This window comes from Melopsittacus undulatus, chromosome 4 (genome assembly GCF_012275295.1).
Source record: "Melopsittacus undulatus isolate bMelUnd1 chromosome 4, bMelUnd1.mat.Z, whole genome shotgun sequence".
In the NCBI taxonomy this organism is placed as follows: domain Eukaryota; kingdom Metazoa; phylum Chordata; class Aves; order Psittaciformes; family Psittaculidae; genus Melopsittacus; species Melopsittacus undulatus.
This window is the reverse complement of record NC_047530.1, coordinates 85,636,499-85,653,797: the sequence shown is the minus strand read 5'-3', so window position 1 is coordinate 85,653,797 and position 17,299 is coordinate 85,636,499. Positions and strand designations below refer to the sequence as shown.

The following is a 17,299-nucleotide window of genomic DNA, read 5'->3' as shown; positions in this document are numbered from 1 at the left end:
TATAGTATACTTTTCTAGAAGGTATAACTTTAGAGTAAGCATATCTGCTCTGTGTTAAATGTGTGATTGGTATGGCAATATCGACTACAGCTTGTATTTAAACTAAAAGCTATGTGAAAATCATAGTAATTAAGTTAAAACTGGCTGGTGTCCACTTAGCTACCAGCTTAAGAACTACAAGTAAAAATAGATCTCCTGTGGAGAAGGAAGTGCAGAGGACCACACAAGGAGGTCTTTATCACACAAACAAATCAAGAAACTTTGATTTTCCATTTTAGTCAGCCTTATTGAGGAGTTGCAAATTAGAAAAATACATTGCATAAGGTCATTGAAACACCAGAGTTTTGTTGTATAAAATAAGCAAATATATGTATAATTGTGACACTGGGCAAATAAGCTACATCACACTGGAGTAATTTGGATAAAGGGCTAAGCATCAAAATTAACATAATCTTTATTTTGTGGCAATTAGGCAAGAGATGGCAATGATTACAGCCTGGGACTAACACCTACAGGAGTTCTTGTCTTTGAAGGAGACACAAAGATTGGTTTGTTTTTCTGGTAAGCTCTCTGATTGTATGTTAAGATATTTTTTAAATTTTTACTCTTTTGCTTCATTTGCAGTAGCCTTACTGGTGAAAAAGAGGCAGAAGCAGTAGTGCTAGTGCAGGTTTTACATACAATGTCATCTGGGCAGCTTTTTCAGTAAGAAAATGTCTCTTTGTGCCTAGTAAAGGGCAGAAACTTCTCTTTCTGCCCATCAGTAAGGACTAATCAAAAACAAATAAACCCAAATCCAGAACTATATATATCCAGTTGTCACAGAACTGCTCAACCCATGACACTAGTCATGGGATATAGAACTTCCTCTGTTTTTTTATGAACATGTGCTTCTTTATCTGTCAAGTACCTGAATAAAACACCCCACAGTTTCTTGTAAACATTGTGATGAATTTTTGTAGGGCTTTATATTGCATAAAGCACAAGGTGAAGAACCTAGCTAGCATATTTCAGACTGGGTACACAGTAATTTATGGATTTTAAGTGCTTTATTCTCTTCATTGCCATCCAGTCTTTCAAAACTGTATACAAAGAGTTAAGAAGGCAGATGATGAGGTAAAATTTTATTATAGGACTATTCATTTTGGGTTAACCCAGTCTGATCTTGTAAACGGCAAAACAGCACTCACTTTTCAGCAGAACTATTACCTGTGTCTTGTTCCTCCACCATCATTTCTAGGTTTTTTTTGGTGAGCAGGGAGGGGAAGAAATGGTTGCAGTTTTGTGTCATGTCATGCTTGCATTGTTTCGGCTGGGATTTTGTGAAACAGTCATCATAGGAATTGATCTGTGCTATATTATACAATGATTTTTATTTCTGTAATAAAGTAGTATTATTTTGGCCTGCCTTTGTGTCTCTGAATTGAGTTTTGTGGGCTTGTGGAAGAGTAGGCAAGCGGGAGCATTTGGGTGCAGTTTGATTTCAGTTCAACTCATTTTTTTAAGTTCTGATAGAATTACCTTTTTAGAAGTTGCTGACTTCTTATGAAAGTTTCTAATGAAATGTTAAGTTTTGAAGTGCTGCGTTGGTATCCACAGTATAATGAAGCCCTACTGCATGAACTTAAAACATCCACAAAACCAGAAAAAGAAAATCTAGTAGAAAGACTTGGATGAGCACACTGAATGTATCTCTCAATGAGTTACTAAGATAGTTTGATGTAACCTCCTTTTTCTGTTCGTCTTGCAGGCCAAAGATAACAAGGCTTGATTTCAAGAAGAACAAACTCACTCTAGTAGTTGTTGAAGATGATGAACAGGTAGATAACTATCTGCTTAGTTACATCTCAGTCTTAATTATACAGTACTAGTTAACATACTCCCGGTCTCCTTTAAGTTTTGAGAATTAACATGCATGCCTTGCAAGACTTTTGGTTGTGACTTGGGAAGAGGAGGGGAATGAAAGGACTTAAGTATAAAATAAATAGGCTTAATTACTTTTATTCTCACCCTGTTTTTAAGAGGGGAATACCTTGTGAAACTAGTGTAGACCAGATAATTGGAAACAAGAAATTTTACAAAAAGGCTGTATACCAGATTTAGGGGAATGAATTTAGGTTCATACTTGCTTTGATTTATTCAAGCCCCTTGTAAATTGTCAGTGTGCTTTGTGTGCTTTAAGGGAAAGGAGCAGGAGCACACTTTTGTCTTTAGACTGGATCATCCCAAAGCCTGCAAACACTTGTGGAAATGTGCAGTGGAACACCATGCGTTCTTCCGGCTCCGAGGTCCTGTCCAAAAAAGCTCAAGTCGATCAGGCTTCATTCGGTTAGGATCCCGGTTCAGATACAGGTCAGTGTCACCTGTCAGCACATACCTTCTGTCATTTCTTGCTTCTTGGTACCAAGGAGTCAGCAAAACAGGAGACTGCTACTTCCTTGGGAAAGACTCCGGCCAAATTTGGGGGAAAAAAAGACTTGCCTGGGAACAAGAGGAGCTAAATGCTGGAATTTAGTTCTATTACCATCTTTCTTTATAACCTTTGACAGCATACCTTTAGCTTTACTCTCCTAGAATTTTTAACTTCTCCCAAACTGCATGAACTTTGACAACAGGAATACTTAAAGGACAAATGTGCTTTTTCAGCAATTTAGTGTTTTAAGGAGTCATTGTTTCAGCCTTCTGTCTTGGAAAAATGGGGTAAGGATTAGGATGTTTGTGGAATTCCTTCCCTTTTTTGTGAAAAGCCTTCTGAGTTGTTTGGTATTTTTAGTAAAACTGGGCTCAGTTATTAAGCTCTGAATTTAAAATAAAATGTGATGTTTTGATGAGCAGTGTCTATGTTCTGTCATTAAAAGCAAGCCATTTATCTTACTGGTTTATATTTTTACATGGCATTGTTAGTGGGAAAACAGAGTATCAAACAACCAAGACCAATAAAGCCAGGAGATCAGCATCCTTTGAAAGAAGGCCCAGCAAGAGATACTCAAGACGAACACTGCAAATGAAAGGTAAAAGACCTTTTCTGGGAAGTATAATCCACTGTGACAATAAAGTAATAGTATCCTTCAAAGGTTCTGTGTAGGGATTCTTCTGTTGCTGGTTGCCCTTTTCTTGAGTTTTCAAAATTAGGTTTTCTTTGACTTATCTGGGAGATCACATGTATTTATCAGAAAAAGCTTTTGTCCAGAGCGTGTCATCCTAGCTTGCCTAGCTTGTAAAGCACCAAGTAACATTGCACAGTAGGCCTCTGTACAAAGATGGAAAACCTGGGTCCAGAGACCAGCAGTATATTAATGATAATATTTGAAATTTATTAATCAAGTTTGAAATTTTTCAAGGGGGTTTTGTCACTGTTCTCAGGAGTTGCACTCTGCCACAACCTTACGGCGTGTGATAAGTTATCTCTTACTCCAATTGCGTAAATCAAGTGTGACCTCCATGTATGCTTTCAGATACTTCCTTTTAGATCCAACTCTTTGGTTTGCTGTTCAGATTTTTTTATTCTCTTTTTCCAATGTAAAATTTGGATTTTACACATTATACATGTGATACATGCAACTTCGGCTTAGTTGCCTATTTTTAGACAGTGCTGGACTTTTTAATAATAATATTTTATTTATAATTTATAATATACTAGGTATAATATATAGAATTTATATGTAATATCAGTATTTAACTGATAACCTAGTTATATATTTTAATTAGTACTTTCTATTTTTGCAGCACATGCTGCTAAACTGGAAGAAACAAGGTAAGATGCATTCCAATACTTAAATTTCTCTTTGATGTTTGCCATCTGTACTTAAGCACATGTCTGCAGGAGGAGGTTATAATATTAGTTAAATGCAGAGAGCGTTAACCTCTTAACCGTGGTTTTGCTGTGGGTTTTGTCTTTGTGTGCTTTATGCAAAGCCTCCTGTGTTGCAGTCACATAGGAGATTTTGCCAGACTTGCTTACTAGCAGGAAAAGAGGTTTTATGACTAGCTATGATTCTTGCTGGTTATGAGCTATAGTTCTGTGTGCTGCCATGTAAAGAGATTGGATAAAAGCATGTGAAGGTGTCTTCTTTCCAAAATCTGCCTACTCTGGCTGTGTGACTGAAATACTCAATCAAGTGAAGGTCAGAGACAGGGAAAATACAGTAAAATAAATATTGGAAGTGTATAAATTTTTTTTCTGTTCTGTACTATGCTTGCATTTATTTTTACATACTGAAGTATTTTTTTTATATATGTATCCTAAATTATTCAGAATCAACATTAAGTGGGAGGCCTTTTTTGGTTCTTTATTTCTATACCTAAAGTTTTGCAGGGGAAGGTTCATACTTGCTGTTGCAATGTAAGATACTCATGTGAATCTGAATCATACAGTTTTCAAACTCTTCCCTGAAGGAGGACAGGAAACTATGCTCTAATTAATTACCTGGTAGTAAAGGAACTAGGTCACTCAGTTATGGTTCTGTCCTTTGCCCTTGTAATTTGTGAACACTGCAGCGATCAAATGCAACCAAATTGTTTTTTTAGGATGTAGGTACTCGTAGATGTTGAGCATCAGGGCAGTCAGGATCTGAGTACGCAATGTAAGGAAGTAACATTTCAAAACAAAGGTGTAATACAGCCCTGTGTTTTATGTTTGTAGCAGCAAGATTGTCTCTCATGTGAGGGAGGAGAACGTCTAGGAATTGTCTAAGGACAAGGCAGCAGTCACTTTGATAGAGGTCTGCCTTTGTGACCTCCTGTATTGTCTCTTTTTTTTATAAAATGGGAAAGTACTCTTCAAAACTGGGTGCCATTAAAGTGCTTAAAGTTCCTGGCATGCAAGATGTGACTGATTAATTAGTGCTCTCAACATGTTGTGTTGTCCTGCCCTTCTCTGAGTTTCATGCTGCTTAGGTCATTCTGAGAGTGGGAAGAAAAACTTCATCTGCAGTTTCTCCTTCTGATAAGACAGCAGTCTTCTGATCTGTACCTAGGTGTGGCACTGTTATGTTAGTCTTCAGAGCAATCTATGCCATTTCTGAAACTCTACACTCAAGGGCTAGTAATTGAAATGCATCATGAAAGATGTATGTTGTTCCATTCTTTTGTTTTAACTCAGTACAGGGAATGTGCTACCCACAAGGCATTCCTTAATATTTCTGTTAAATGTGCACTATTCTATGGTAACCTCCACATTCTCTCAATAGAGCAGGTTGCAAAGTTGGGTAGCAGGCAGGAAACAGCTTGTTTGCTCTTGATATGGTGATATTTAAGTAAAATAATTCTACAGAATTGCTGAAGTAGATACAGAAATCTATTTGGATTGTCAGCTTGCCAGGTTGGATAGCTACTGTCCAGACTCTAAATCAAAAGATTAATCTATTAAATATTTAATAATATAAAATTATTAGCAATGCTGTGCTGAGCTGCTGTGCACATAATTTCGAATGGCTGCTTTTAAGGCTCTGAAGTAGTAATTCAGTCCATTAGAGACTGTATGCAGAAGAAGCTCATTAATTTTTCTGATAAACTTTATGATGTGAAACTTCAACTCAGAAAAGTCTTAGATGTGAAACAAATATAGTATCTGCAGCACGTAGGTAAGGTTTTGACAATGTCACATTTTACTGAGTATTAAGTAAAACTCCATTGGTTTTGCTTTAAAAGTGCCCCGCCTTACTGTTGAATCAGGAAGAGTTTCTAAACCAAACTGGTTTAGGAAACGAAGAGGCAAAACGAGGTGAATTACAGAGAAACTGCACCTTGAACAAATAAATAATGTGATACCCCTAGCTACCTAGAAAGAGGCAACTGGCCTAAACCGGAAGTTATTAAGGGTTCTTTTGAGAACAGTGAAGTACTTTGGAAAGATCTTTATTAGACTTGGTGTTTCTTTCTGAAAATCCTTGCAGGTCTGCCTTGTTAATCTGATCCTAATTTAAATTCTTTTTGTCTTTCAGTACTGTAAACAATGCAGTTATACACCAAACTAATGGATCACAAGTAAGAACTCTCTTAAGACAATTTTCATGTACTCAACAGAATAGAGGATTTTTTTTTACTCATTCTTAAAATCCAGTAATTGACCAATTGAAAATTGCAAACGATTAACTACTAAATTGCATGCCAAGAAATGACTACTAATTTACAAGAAAGATAATCGGTTCATTTAGTTGGAGTAAGGAAGACACTGCATACTCCAATACTATAGAAACTATGCTATTATAGGCACAGATTTTCATAGGTACACAGAATACCTTTGTGTGACGGTTGTAATTATCCAAACTACATTAATTCTATATGCTAAGCAACCTTGGAAAAAAAAAAGTGGGGGGGTGACGGTGGAGTGGTGTGCAATTCATCAGCACCTACTTTGATTTCTGGTTAAGAGTATTTCTTTTCCTCTGAAAGGGAAATGCACCACCTGCAAATTTAAGAACACATTGTTAGCAAAAGTTCAGTGTTTTTTGGTTTTAAGAGGGAAATCAGAGGCCTGTCCCTTCACACACAGAATACTTTGTTTCACTGAAAAGGAATGTTAGCATGAAGTAATTCTCCTTCTGAGTATCAAAAAACAGGACTTGGAGTTTAGAAGGACCCTGTTTCTGGTGCATTTCAAATGCAGAGTGCAACAGAAAGGGTTATATTGGTGGAAATGAGATTATGGTTTGGTTTAACATTAAAATACTTAATCTGTACTGTTAGATAGGTTGCTACACTGCCCAGCCTTTTGCCTTCTACACAAAAGGAATTGTTTTCTTGTGAGCATTTACATTTCAAATGGCAGTCCAAAGGCTCACAACCTGAAGGTGCTGGCCCTTACTGCAAAATTACCATCACAGAAGGAAAGCATTACTGCATGAATTTAAAAAGGACACAGCAGGCTGTAGCTTCTTAGTGAAACTTTGGAGCGGCATATGGTTCCAGTATGCAGTACTGGAAAAGACTAGGCGTAGGTATCCGGTGCTGTGGAAGTAAGGAAAGACAACAGCCTTGCTTTAGCTTGATGCTTAAGAAGTGATGACATGTTTTGCTATGTGTAATGTGTCATTGCTTCATTAATGTGTGTATAGTAACTTGTTTATGTTCTGTCTCCAAAGAGCTGGAACGCAAAACCAAACCTACCTGTCCTAACAGTGGTTCCTTCTGCCCCAGTCTTAGTGGAAATAGAAAACCTCTCAAGAAGCCCAGGAGCCAGCCAGCAAGACAAGAAGTGGTATGTTCTGCTTTGCTGGGAAATGAATTCTGCTTGCTTATGCATGATTCAAGTGGCAAGTTTCTTTATCTGCACTTAAATAAGCTGCCATCCTTGTATTCTTAATGTAAGTTGACAGTCAACTTACTATTAGTGATGATGCAGCTGATTTGTTGCTGTGAATGTAGGATGGGGAGGTGAGGACAGCAGGCTTAGTCACTGCTAACCGAAAGAAAATTTCTCCAGGGGTGAAGGAATTATTAAATCAGCAACAGCATTTTCAAGTCTTGGAGAGAGCTGGGTCCTTCTCATTTGCAATAATACTACTTCTAACCCTTTGCTTGATATCACAGGGCCAAAGGACTTACCTATATGCTTAACAAAATGCAGAACCTTGTAAACCACTGTCCTTGTGAATTGTCTTTTGAACGTTGTGAAATGGGCAAGCTGACTTTTTTCATTATTCTGGATAAAATGGGAGCTTGAGGAAAATGAGATAAGCAGAAGATAAGAGCTTTGATTTCATGTAATCAGACTGTTTTATGATTGGATGCATCTCAAAATGAGGGTGATTTGTTTGAAGATAAATGTACATATAATTTATCTGAAAGTAATTTCATATTGCAAAGCTATTTCAAAGCCAAAATTGACATATATCAATGTAGTACTTGTGCACGTGTCATCTTAACTTTTTCAGCTTCTTGTGCATTCAGAGGCAGTATGGTTTCTCCTTGAAGGGTAATTCTGATTTCTGTGAGGTTCCAGAGGCAGCAGTAGCAGTGATGGAATTGAGCAACACAAAAGCTCTTATCTTAAGCAGTTTCAGCCCTCAAGAGACAAGTCCTTCTCCCATTGTTGGGCATATAAACCTACCTTGCTGCAGTATCTCTTGAAAGTATGTGATACCTGTTTCTAACAGTGCAATGACAAACATACGTCAATTTCCTAAATCTTACTGATTAAAGACTTTTAATCCTATGGATTTTGGATTATAAGGGGGGTGGTAATTCTGCTTTGTGCTACATTTTATTGAAGTTTCAATCAGAACATATGATCAATGCTGGGTTTTTTTTTCTTTCTTTTGCCCTTGATTTATCTAGTGTCTGAAATCTGTGCTTATCTATGATGAGATCCTGTTGATCATTCGATTCCTTCTGCGGTGGTGGGTGAAAGGTGGTGGTTTCTTTATTCTTCAGCATTCTCAATGTGGTTTGGTTTTTATTCCTTTGGTTTAATTGCAAGATGTATGCTAGAGAATGACATTTTCTTTGGTGGAAGTGTTTGACTCTTGCTCCAAACAGCTCTTCTCGGGTATCTGATTTGTGCTAGTGTTCTTGCTAGTATTTGCAAGGCTTCTGTTGCTTATGAAATCCCACTGCTTTTGTTCAGAAGCAGAGAGGAGTCTGTAGCCAATCTGTTTCAGTTTTGGTCTTGGTCTGCCTGTTTTAGGATTAAGAATTTGAGCCTGTCTGTCTTAATATTGTCAAGGACTCTAAGCTTACATGCCAGCTGCTGCAGTATCTGGCCTTTCTGTAGAAGAGTGGTGGTGAATATAAAATACACTTGCTTGTAACCCAAAACAGCATGCCATAAAGAAAACAAGCTGCTTGGCAATGGATGCATTGTAACATAGAGTGTGCATGTGTTATGTTTCTTTGAGACATATCATTATTATTGAAGGCAGCTGTCTTCTGGCAAAGAGGTCTTAATGTGTTCAGAGGTAACAGTACTGCCTGTAATGAAGGGCAAATCCAGCTGTAGGAAGAAGACAACAGTTTGGAGCTGAGTCATCAATTGAGCTGCATTCTGGTTTCCTAGATGGGAAGTGGGGTTAGGTTAATATAATTACCAGAACATATGAATTTATTGCGGGGGCTTGGCTGTTGCGCCTTCAAGTCTTGGTGTCTCAGTGGTGCTAACACAATCTTTTTTCAACTGTTACTGTCCTTAATTGGCCTGTTTCTGCACGAGTTATCTTTGCTTTCTGTCAGAAAAATAGTCTTCTTTTAGAGAGAGTTTGCCAACGATTGTTGAGAACACCAAAATCTTTTGGACTGGGGATTTTTTAGATGGTTAGATTGAAGGGATTTAGAAGTAAGGTCTTGACCTCATGAGTTTCTCTATGCTGCTTGGCAGATGCCTGTATTGGCTACCTTGCAGCTTAGATTCCTTCCTAATGTCAATGTTTCCTTTAATTTGAAATGTTAATGCTGTAGCTGCCAACAGCAATTGTGCCAGATTCTAGAGTACTTTGCCAGATAGGAAGGGTTTTAGGGTTTTTATTTTTTGTTTCTTTTTTACATTCCTCTAAAATGGTCTGTACAGGAAAGCTGGTCTGAAAATGGTCTGGAATATTACCTGTACGGCTGGAAAGCCTAAAACACCATCAGTGTCATTGTAACTTTAATCTTTGCTCAAGAAGTTGTTTCTATGCTGACACAGGACAGGAGACAACTAATATTTTTTTCATTACTGTAGAATAAGTAGGGATTTTTTTATTTTATTTTATTTTTGTTTGCTAGTGGATGTAGCTTTCACTTAACTGCTTAAATTAGAAAAACAGGGAAACTAATGTCACTGTTGATGACTGGAGCCTTCAGTATTCACAGGTCACTTCCTCAGCGTATTTCACAAAAAAACAAATCTCTGAATTTAGTTATGGGTGACCTTTATATAAAACCTCTCTCTTTTCTAAAGGAGGACTATCCCTGAACATTAATCATTCACTGCTGTTGTGAATCCTGCATGCTTTTCTGCTTCCTTGCCTTAACATGTGTGATCTTCCCACTCATGAGCTGACTGCTTGACTGCTCTGGCAGGGCTGGGAGTTAAACCAGGCTTTCTGGATCATGAGGAGGTGGAATTTGAGCTGGGGGGTCTCTCCAGGACCTCTCTAGATGAACAGCAACAGTGCTTCCCCTTTGTTTAGATTTGGATCATTAAATAGCGAATTTTACACTGAACTGAAGGAGTAAATTTGTTTTAGGAATTTCTTTGCTTGATTAGTTTATGGTTTTTGGATATCTGACTGTACCTTCAATCAGCCTCTCCTAAAACATACCAGTGAAAGATCATAGTGCAACATGGACAACAGTTAACAATTCATTGTCAATTTTTTAAAGTCTTTCAAAATTCAGCTGTTTCAGCCAATTTCTTGTCCCTGCTGCTGTGAAGATGCTTGTGCCTAAAGCCTTACAGCTTTATGCCTCCAGCTAAGGACTTCTCATAAAAATATGTTTCAAGACACTGTTTTAAGTAATTAGTGTTCTCCCCTGCTCCTTTTCCTCACTTCTGGAGGACTTTATTCGAGTTCTGGTATAGACTGGCTATAGCTGTGCACAGGATTTCTATAGGTTTGATTTTAGGAGCTAAACATTTAAAATTTTCTAACCATTATGCCCCATATGCAAGCTTAGAAAGCAAGGTCTTAGTTTCTATTGTGATCTTCTTAAAAATTGTTCTTTTCCCAGCTAAGTGTATACTAATCAAGTATAACTATAGTCACCTTCTTAAGTACTATTTAGTCCCTTAGTAAGCCTAAATTGTGAAATTGTGTGTGCTCTACTCTTTGCTCCTGCATGATAATGCTCACTTTCCTGAGTTTCTGTTTCCTTCTCTTTTTTTATCTTGGATTAGAATCTACAAACCTAGAATTTCCAGTGACTTTGAGTACTATGCTTGTTTCAGGTGTACATTTAGAGCTGCCACTTAAACCCTTTCAGCTTCCTTTGAATAAAATGCACTGTATACTTGGGAGGCCTGTTCCTCCATTATGTTATCTTCTCCCATCTGTAAAATGCACATGGTTCTTGCTCAGTTTTGTGAAGTGCTTTGAAATATGCAATGATGTTCATTTGGTAAGCATAGACAATGTATACATGGGATTGCTTAACTTGTCATTTCAGACTTGTTTAAAAATGTGCATGGTGCTGAGCAGGAAAGGGTTTATTTGACAGTGTCATCATGTACGCATATTTTTGCATGCCTCCTTCTCTCAGTGTTTACCTTCCAGCAATGCCCATTTTCCTTGCTTTTTTGCACCTGTCTTTGCTGTACTTTTCTGCCCTCTTCCTCATCCATACCTGTTTACTAATTGTGCCCCCTCCCGCTCCTCAATAATCCAGGCCCTTTGACGCTGCCGACCGCTGTCATCGTGGTGGAAGCCCGTGGGACGCGTGGGCCCTGCCGAGGACCCGCGCTGCGGAGGGACAGTACACCACTTTTGTCCATGAGCACAATGTGAAGAATGCAGGAATGCATAGCGGTGCTGGGACGTATGCTGTCCAAACCACTATGACCAGTCTCTGAGACGTGGGCCTTTCTGGAGCTTGAGAATGCTGTCTAGCACAGGCTGGGAAACTATGTTTTGAGCTGTTTCTAAGATAAGGATAACGGACCCAAGGCCGATCATGGGGGGGGAAGCTTTTATTACAAAGATGTTATGTGTTGTGCTGTTGGTATTTAGTCCTTAAAGAAAAAAATAACATATAGACCAGAAACCAGCCATCACTCAGATTAATAAGAGTACGTATCTTTTTAATTGTGCTAAGGTTTTTCTTAGTCATGGACAGATTAATATTTTATTTTTAGGTGGGTTTAACTTTGAGTGCCATGCAGGAAGTCAGATTCATAATAATGCTACACGTGAAACTGGTGGGTTATAATGTGTTTCAAAAATATAGAATCATAGTGTAGTTAGGGTTGGGAAGGACCTTAAGGTCATCTAGTTCCAAACCCCCTGCCCTTAAGAGAGGTAGAGGATAGATCTGACCCTTCTTTTGAACCATGATTATTTAAAGATATCTAAGATAAATGGTTGATCTGAAAACTAACTTTTTATTTTATTTTTTTTAACAAGCTCTCTTCTAAAAAATATTCCTTGGAAATGGAATAGAATTATTTTAATTTTTAAAGAATAAAATGATCAGAACTCCTGAAAAGGCAAAGAGTAGTTTTTGGTGGTTTTGTGTGTTTTGTTGCATTTGCTTGTTGAGTTGGGTTTTTTTTTTTTGCTTTCTACAAAATTTTCTTCCCTTTTTTTTTCGTGCTATGCTCCAGTTAAAATGAAACCAAAATATTCCTGACAAACACCGGTCCTACCATATGATTCATGAGGTTAATAATTAAGTCAGAGGTTAAGACTCCAGCTTCATGGCTCATTGGTGTTCTTGGGAGCCCTTAACAATGTGAAAGAGTACCTTTACTGTTGAACACACTGTGTTTTCTAAAGTTAGCTGCTTTTAAATTCCAATATTATTTTCATATTAAAAAGAAAAAAATAGGAAAAACTGTGGTAGAGTGCTTTTAAAATTCACTTATATTGGGCTCTTAGAATAAAGGGGTTTGGAATGATTTTGAATTTGTTTAAATAAGTTTCAAGTTGCTACAGAGACCAGAAATACAAAAGACTAGTTTTCAGATATCCAGCCCTGACAAACCAAGAGAGCAGGTCTTCAGCCAGAACATAACTTAATGTTGCATGAGGTCTTTTGGCCATTCACCCTTGCATCTGAGAGGGGAAAGAGATTGCTAATGAAATATGAGTCTGCTTAGAAAAAAAAGTTAATAAGAGGGATATGCAGGCTACATATTAAAGATGTATGGGATCTGCAGAGATGAGCAGAACAATCTGTTGGGCTGGTTTTAGTTTTAGATTTTGCGAGGTGAATGTTGTGAACTTTTGAAGCAAAGCAGAAACTATTTGTTTATTGTTTATGAAGTTGCATAAGAATATGTGAATGAAAAGCGGTGTTTTAACTTTATCTTATAATTTCTGTCTAGATGAGGGAGAAGCAGCAACTAATCTATCTGAGTGGAGGAATTTGGGATAGTTTTGTATTTAAAATGCAAGAGCACTGTTGCAATAACAACTCACTGTTTTACTGCAGAGTTATAAGTTCAAATGTGCCTGTGTAGTAGTCAGGCCACTATAAGTAGTGGCTGACTCCTCAGGTATCAGAGAAATTTTGTGTAGCTGTCACAGAATTAAAGAATAATTGGGGTTGGAAGAATATGCCTCTGGAGATCATGTAGTCCACCCCCATGCTAAAAGCAGGGTCGAGTAGAACAGGTTGCTCAGGACCATGCCAGCCAGGTTTTGAGTATCTCCAAGGATGGAGACTTTACAACCTCTCATGTTTCACCAGCCTCACAGCAAGAAAGTTGTTTTTTCTTATGTTTAAGTGGAATCTCCTGTATTTCAGTTTGTGCCCATTGTTTCTTGTCCTGGACTCCCTTGAGAAAAGTCAGGCTGTCTTTACTTTCCCCCCATCAGGTTTTTTTGAGCTTTCTCTTCTCCAGGCAGAACAGTAACAGCTGTCTGGCCTCTCCCCCTGTGTCAGATGCTCCAAACCCTTGATTGTCTTTCTGGTCCTCTGCTGCTCTTCCTTCAGTAGGTCCACATCTCTCTTGTCCTGGGGGAACCAGAGCTGGGCACAGCATTCCAAGGGTGTCTCACCAATGCTGAGTGCAGGTGTTCCAGCTGCCTCCAGTGTGCTGGCTGTCAGGGACTGCTTTGGCATGAACTACAAGTTTGCTAAGTAAAGCTCTGGGTAAAGTTTTTGTAGTAGATTTTTTGCATGACTGCAGAGCTAGCTCAGATTCAGGATAGGGGAAGCAACCCTGATTGCCTGCAATCCATCTGCCTTTAGGATTGATTTGTTTTAGTGTGGTGCGTGTTGCATGCTTCTGCCATGTGGCTTTGATTCTTGCATATGTCCTGAGGGTTGATTTTTCTCTATGCTGAGTTTATTTTAGTGTGATTTCATTGACTTAGAGAAAACTACTGTCCTGGTTTCCACCACGGTAGGTGATAGCTCTTAATAGCAGGTGGGGAAATTGTACCACACTAGTACCAAAACCAGCTAGCTGCATTTTAATAGCTGCATTTTTACAGGGGCAGGTCATGTGCTCTAGGAATAGCATTGAGGAAACAGGTGGATGTCTTTCTAAACAGTGTGGTGGTGACAGATCTTTGCGTAATGTCCACAAAGGTTAGGCAGCCAGCACCTTTTCCTAAGGGTGTTTCCTTTCCTGTAGTTGTCGGCTTATGTATATTATGCTATGTTGATATTTGGAATTATCTTCAAACAAATGAGAGACAGCAGAAGTCTTGGAACTTAGAACCAGACTCGGCCTGTTTAGTTAAAAACTGAATGAGTTTGAAGAGTCTCCATTTGTAGGATCCTACATCACCAGGATTTTTTTCTTTGCTTTCTTCACTTTAAAAGCAGAAGGAAGTTCATATTTCCAAGTATTTTGCATTTCTGTTCAGAGAAAAAAATCTGAAAAGGTGACAGGCTTAATTTTACTGCTCTTCTTACTTCAGGTGCAGCACTGAATGACTCAGAATGAAGGAAATGAACACAGAATTTCCTACTATTGTACTACCTTGCAGTGTCAGCATAAGAAACTATTTTGTGTTGCTAACAGTTAGAAGAAATAAATTAGTTTGTGTGGTGCTCCACACTGTTTCAAATTAGATTACTTGCAAAAGGATTAGCTCTTTTGCAGCAGACTCACATAGTTACTGTATTTTGCGTATCATGTTCCACAAACTGGAATGAAATATTGTTTTACTTTTCAACTAGGAAATTAGAAAAAAAAATATCCTCTTTGTAGCTATCAGCTTTCTCAGTCGCCTTATGCATTGTATGCTATATGTTACAATCTAATAGCAGTGTATTTGTCAGGCAAAAAGTTAGAAATCATGAAGTAGCTAACTCCCTTATCTGTGGGAGGTCCATGTAACAACTTCTGTGTGATTTAGTAGTGGATTGACAAACCTTTCCACGCACTTTGGCTATTCATAATTATTTGCATGGCTTGCACTCCTGGTATCTTTTATCAGCTTTACCCTCAAAATATTTCTTAAAATATGCTGATAGAAATTGTTTCTGAAGACATAAAGCCTGGCACTTAACACTATGCAAAGTTATCCCCTTGTAAGTGGGTAGATACAGGAACATGGAAAGCTAATGTCCATTTCATTCTTGGATACTGCACACTGACTGCTGTAGAAATCCCACTTTTCCTGGGAAGCCTTTTATTATTTCCCTTACATTTGGTATGACAATTCATCAATGTTTTGTAAGAAGTCAGAAGTTCTCTGCAGTGTTGAAAATAGTATCTTATGCTTCCTACTTTTGTAGTCTGGCTGTTTAAGAAGCCTGTGAGGTAGTATTCATGCTGGTGCTCTGAAGAGGGTGAAGAATCTGGGTGGCCTCAAACAATTTAATGCTCTCTGGGGAGCTTGTCTTCTGTGCCTGTGAATTCCAGTGTTTGAGGGTTTCCATAGTATGACTTTCCTCTTGTGACTACCTATCTCAGGGTGGACAAGTAGGTCTTTCAGTGGGTCTGATGGCAAAATGAGATCACTTTATACTTGAATGCTGCCTTTGGAGGCTTCTTTTGAGTCCGCCTAAAATGGTGGAAAATGCTGGTGTAATTATCCTACCAATTTTCTATTTAAGATAAATATAATTTTTCACTCATTTTCTCTCCAGTCTGCTGCAATGAGAAGAAAAGCATTAGAAGGTTACAGCATGAAGAAGTGTGTTACTGGTGCTGTACGTCACCTCTCTTACATGGAGTTCATAGGAGCTTATACCTGGTTCCTTCAACATGTCATGGCATTAGCAACTTTCTGTGCTGCAGGCAAACTTTAGATTTCCTATACTAGTTGTCATATTAAACATTTGGGAGGCTATGTGCAGAAAAAATATCAGAAGACAGGAAGAAAAGCGTTGGCTTCATGTGAAGATCATAAAACACACCAACTCTCATGCGTAGGCATCCTCTGATAGTAAGATACGGGATTCAGTCTTTCTTTGTTTCCTTAAGTGGGAGAGCATCTATTCCTGCCTGTTTCTTCTAATAACTGAAGTTCTCTGTATCCATCATACCTTCTTTGCAAGACTATCTGTTGTTTGCCTTTTCCCATTCGTGGTGCACAGAGAGGCTGTACAGTAGGTGGGAAAGTTTCCTATTTACTTTGCTAGTAGCTTCTTATTCCTCTGCTTTAAGAGAATCAAGCAAGTGACCTCAGTTTGCCTCACAGCAATTAATTGTGTCCTGGGTTCAGCAATAGCAGTCATTTTTCTCCTTAGTAGCTGGTGTTTTTTGACTCTCAGCCTGAGAACAGCACTGATAACACCGATGTTTTTAGTTGCTGCATAACAATGTTTACTTTGACCAAGGACTTTCTGAGTCTCATGCTCTGTCAGGGAGGAGGGGAAGCTGGGAGGAAGCAGAGACAGGACACCTGACCCAAACTTCCCAAAGAGGTATTCCATACCGCAGCACATCATGCCCACTGTATAAACTGGGGGTGGTTACCTGGAAGGGTCAGATCACTGCCGGGGTCAGGCTGGGTATCAGTCAGTGGGTGGCGAGTGGTTGTATTCTCTTCCCTTGTTATTTCCCTTATCATTATTATTATTGGTAGTAGCAGTAGTGCTTTGTGTTATACCTTAGTTACTGAACTGTTCTTATCTCAACCCATGGGAGTTACGTTCTTTTGGTTCTCCTCCCCATCCCTCTGGGAGCGGTGGGAGGAAGTGGGTGGAGTGAGCTAGAGGCTGCATGGTTCTGGATCGCCAGCTGGGCTTAAACCACAACATTGTCATAAGATGATTCATACATTATTAGCGCTAAAATGGTGGTATCCTATAATCTGTTTCAGGGATATGTATTTAACATTGTAAGGATTCTTTTGAGTGCTTGAGCTGGAAGGAGGAGTTTTTTCCTGGAGCCTCTAGTGAAGCACAGGTTCCAGGGGCTGGAGGGAGGCATGGGGCATTAGCCCAGTAGTGATAAGGGACAAGTTGGTCTGAACTGTCAGATAGGAAGTGTCTGTGTCCATGCATAAATGGTAAGTTCTGTTGTGACAGGTTCTTGCTTGATGTCATTGTTCTCATACTTGGGACAGGGCTTTCAAAAGGGATAGATTTTTCTTCTTTTCTTTTGCAACCAGACTGTATGTGTGATTCTTGACTGAAATGGGGGACAGTCAAACTGCAGTTGTGTGCACCAGTTATTTGATCAGCCATCATGTTTGCAGCAGTTGTTTCTGTATTTGTTATAGTTTGCTCTTAGGATAGCTTTAAGGGTGTGCTGTTAGGA

At 38.7% G+C, this 17,299-nt stretch overlaps 1 protein-coding gene across 1 annotated transcript in view; it reads left to right on the top strand.

The window, feature by feature from the left end:
- The window catches only part of EPB41L5 (erythrocyte membrane protein band 4.1 like 5), a 59,459-nt gene that overhangs the window by 25,198 nt on the left and 16,962 nt on the right, over positions 1–17,299 (top strand). Inside the window, exons 10-17 of the mRNA XM_031053299.2 lie at positions 473–561; positions 1,751–1,820; positions 2,183–2,352; positions 2,905–3,011; positions 3,727–3,754; positions 5,943–5,985; positions 7,083–7,198; positions 11,302–11,477. Of these exons, the coding sequence (XP_030909159.2) occupies positions 473–561; positions 1,751–1,820; positions 2,183–2,352; positions 2,905–3,011; positions 3,727–3,754; positions 5,943–5,985; positions 7,083–7,198; positions 11,302–11,477 (799 nt within the window). The remainder of the gene's footprint in view (positions 1–472; positions 562–1,750; positions 1,821–2,182; positions 2,353–2,904; positions 3,012–3,726; positions 3,755–5,942; positions 5,986–7,082; positions 7,199–11,301; positions 11,478–17,299) is intronic.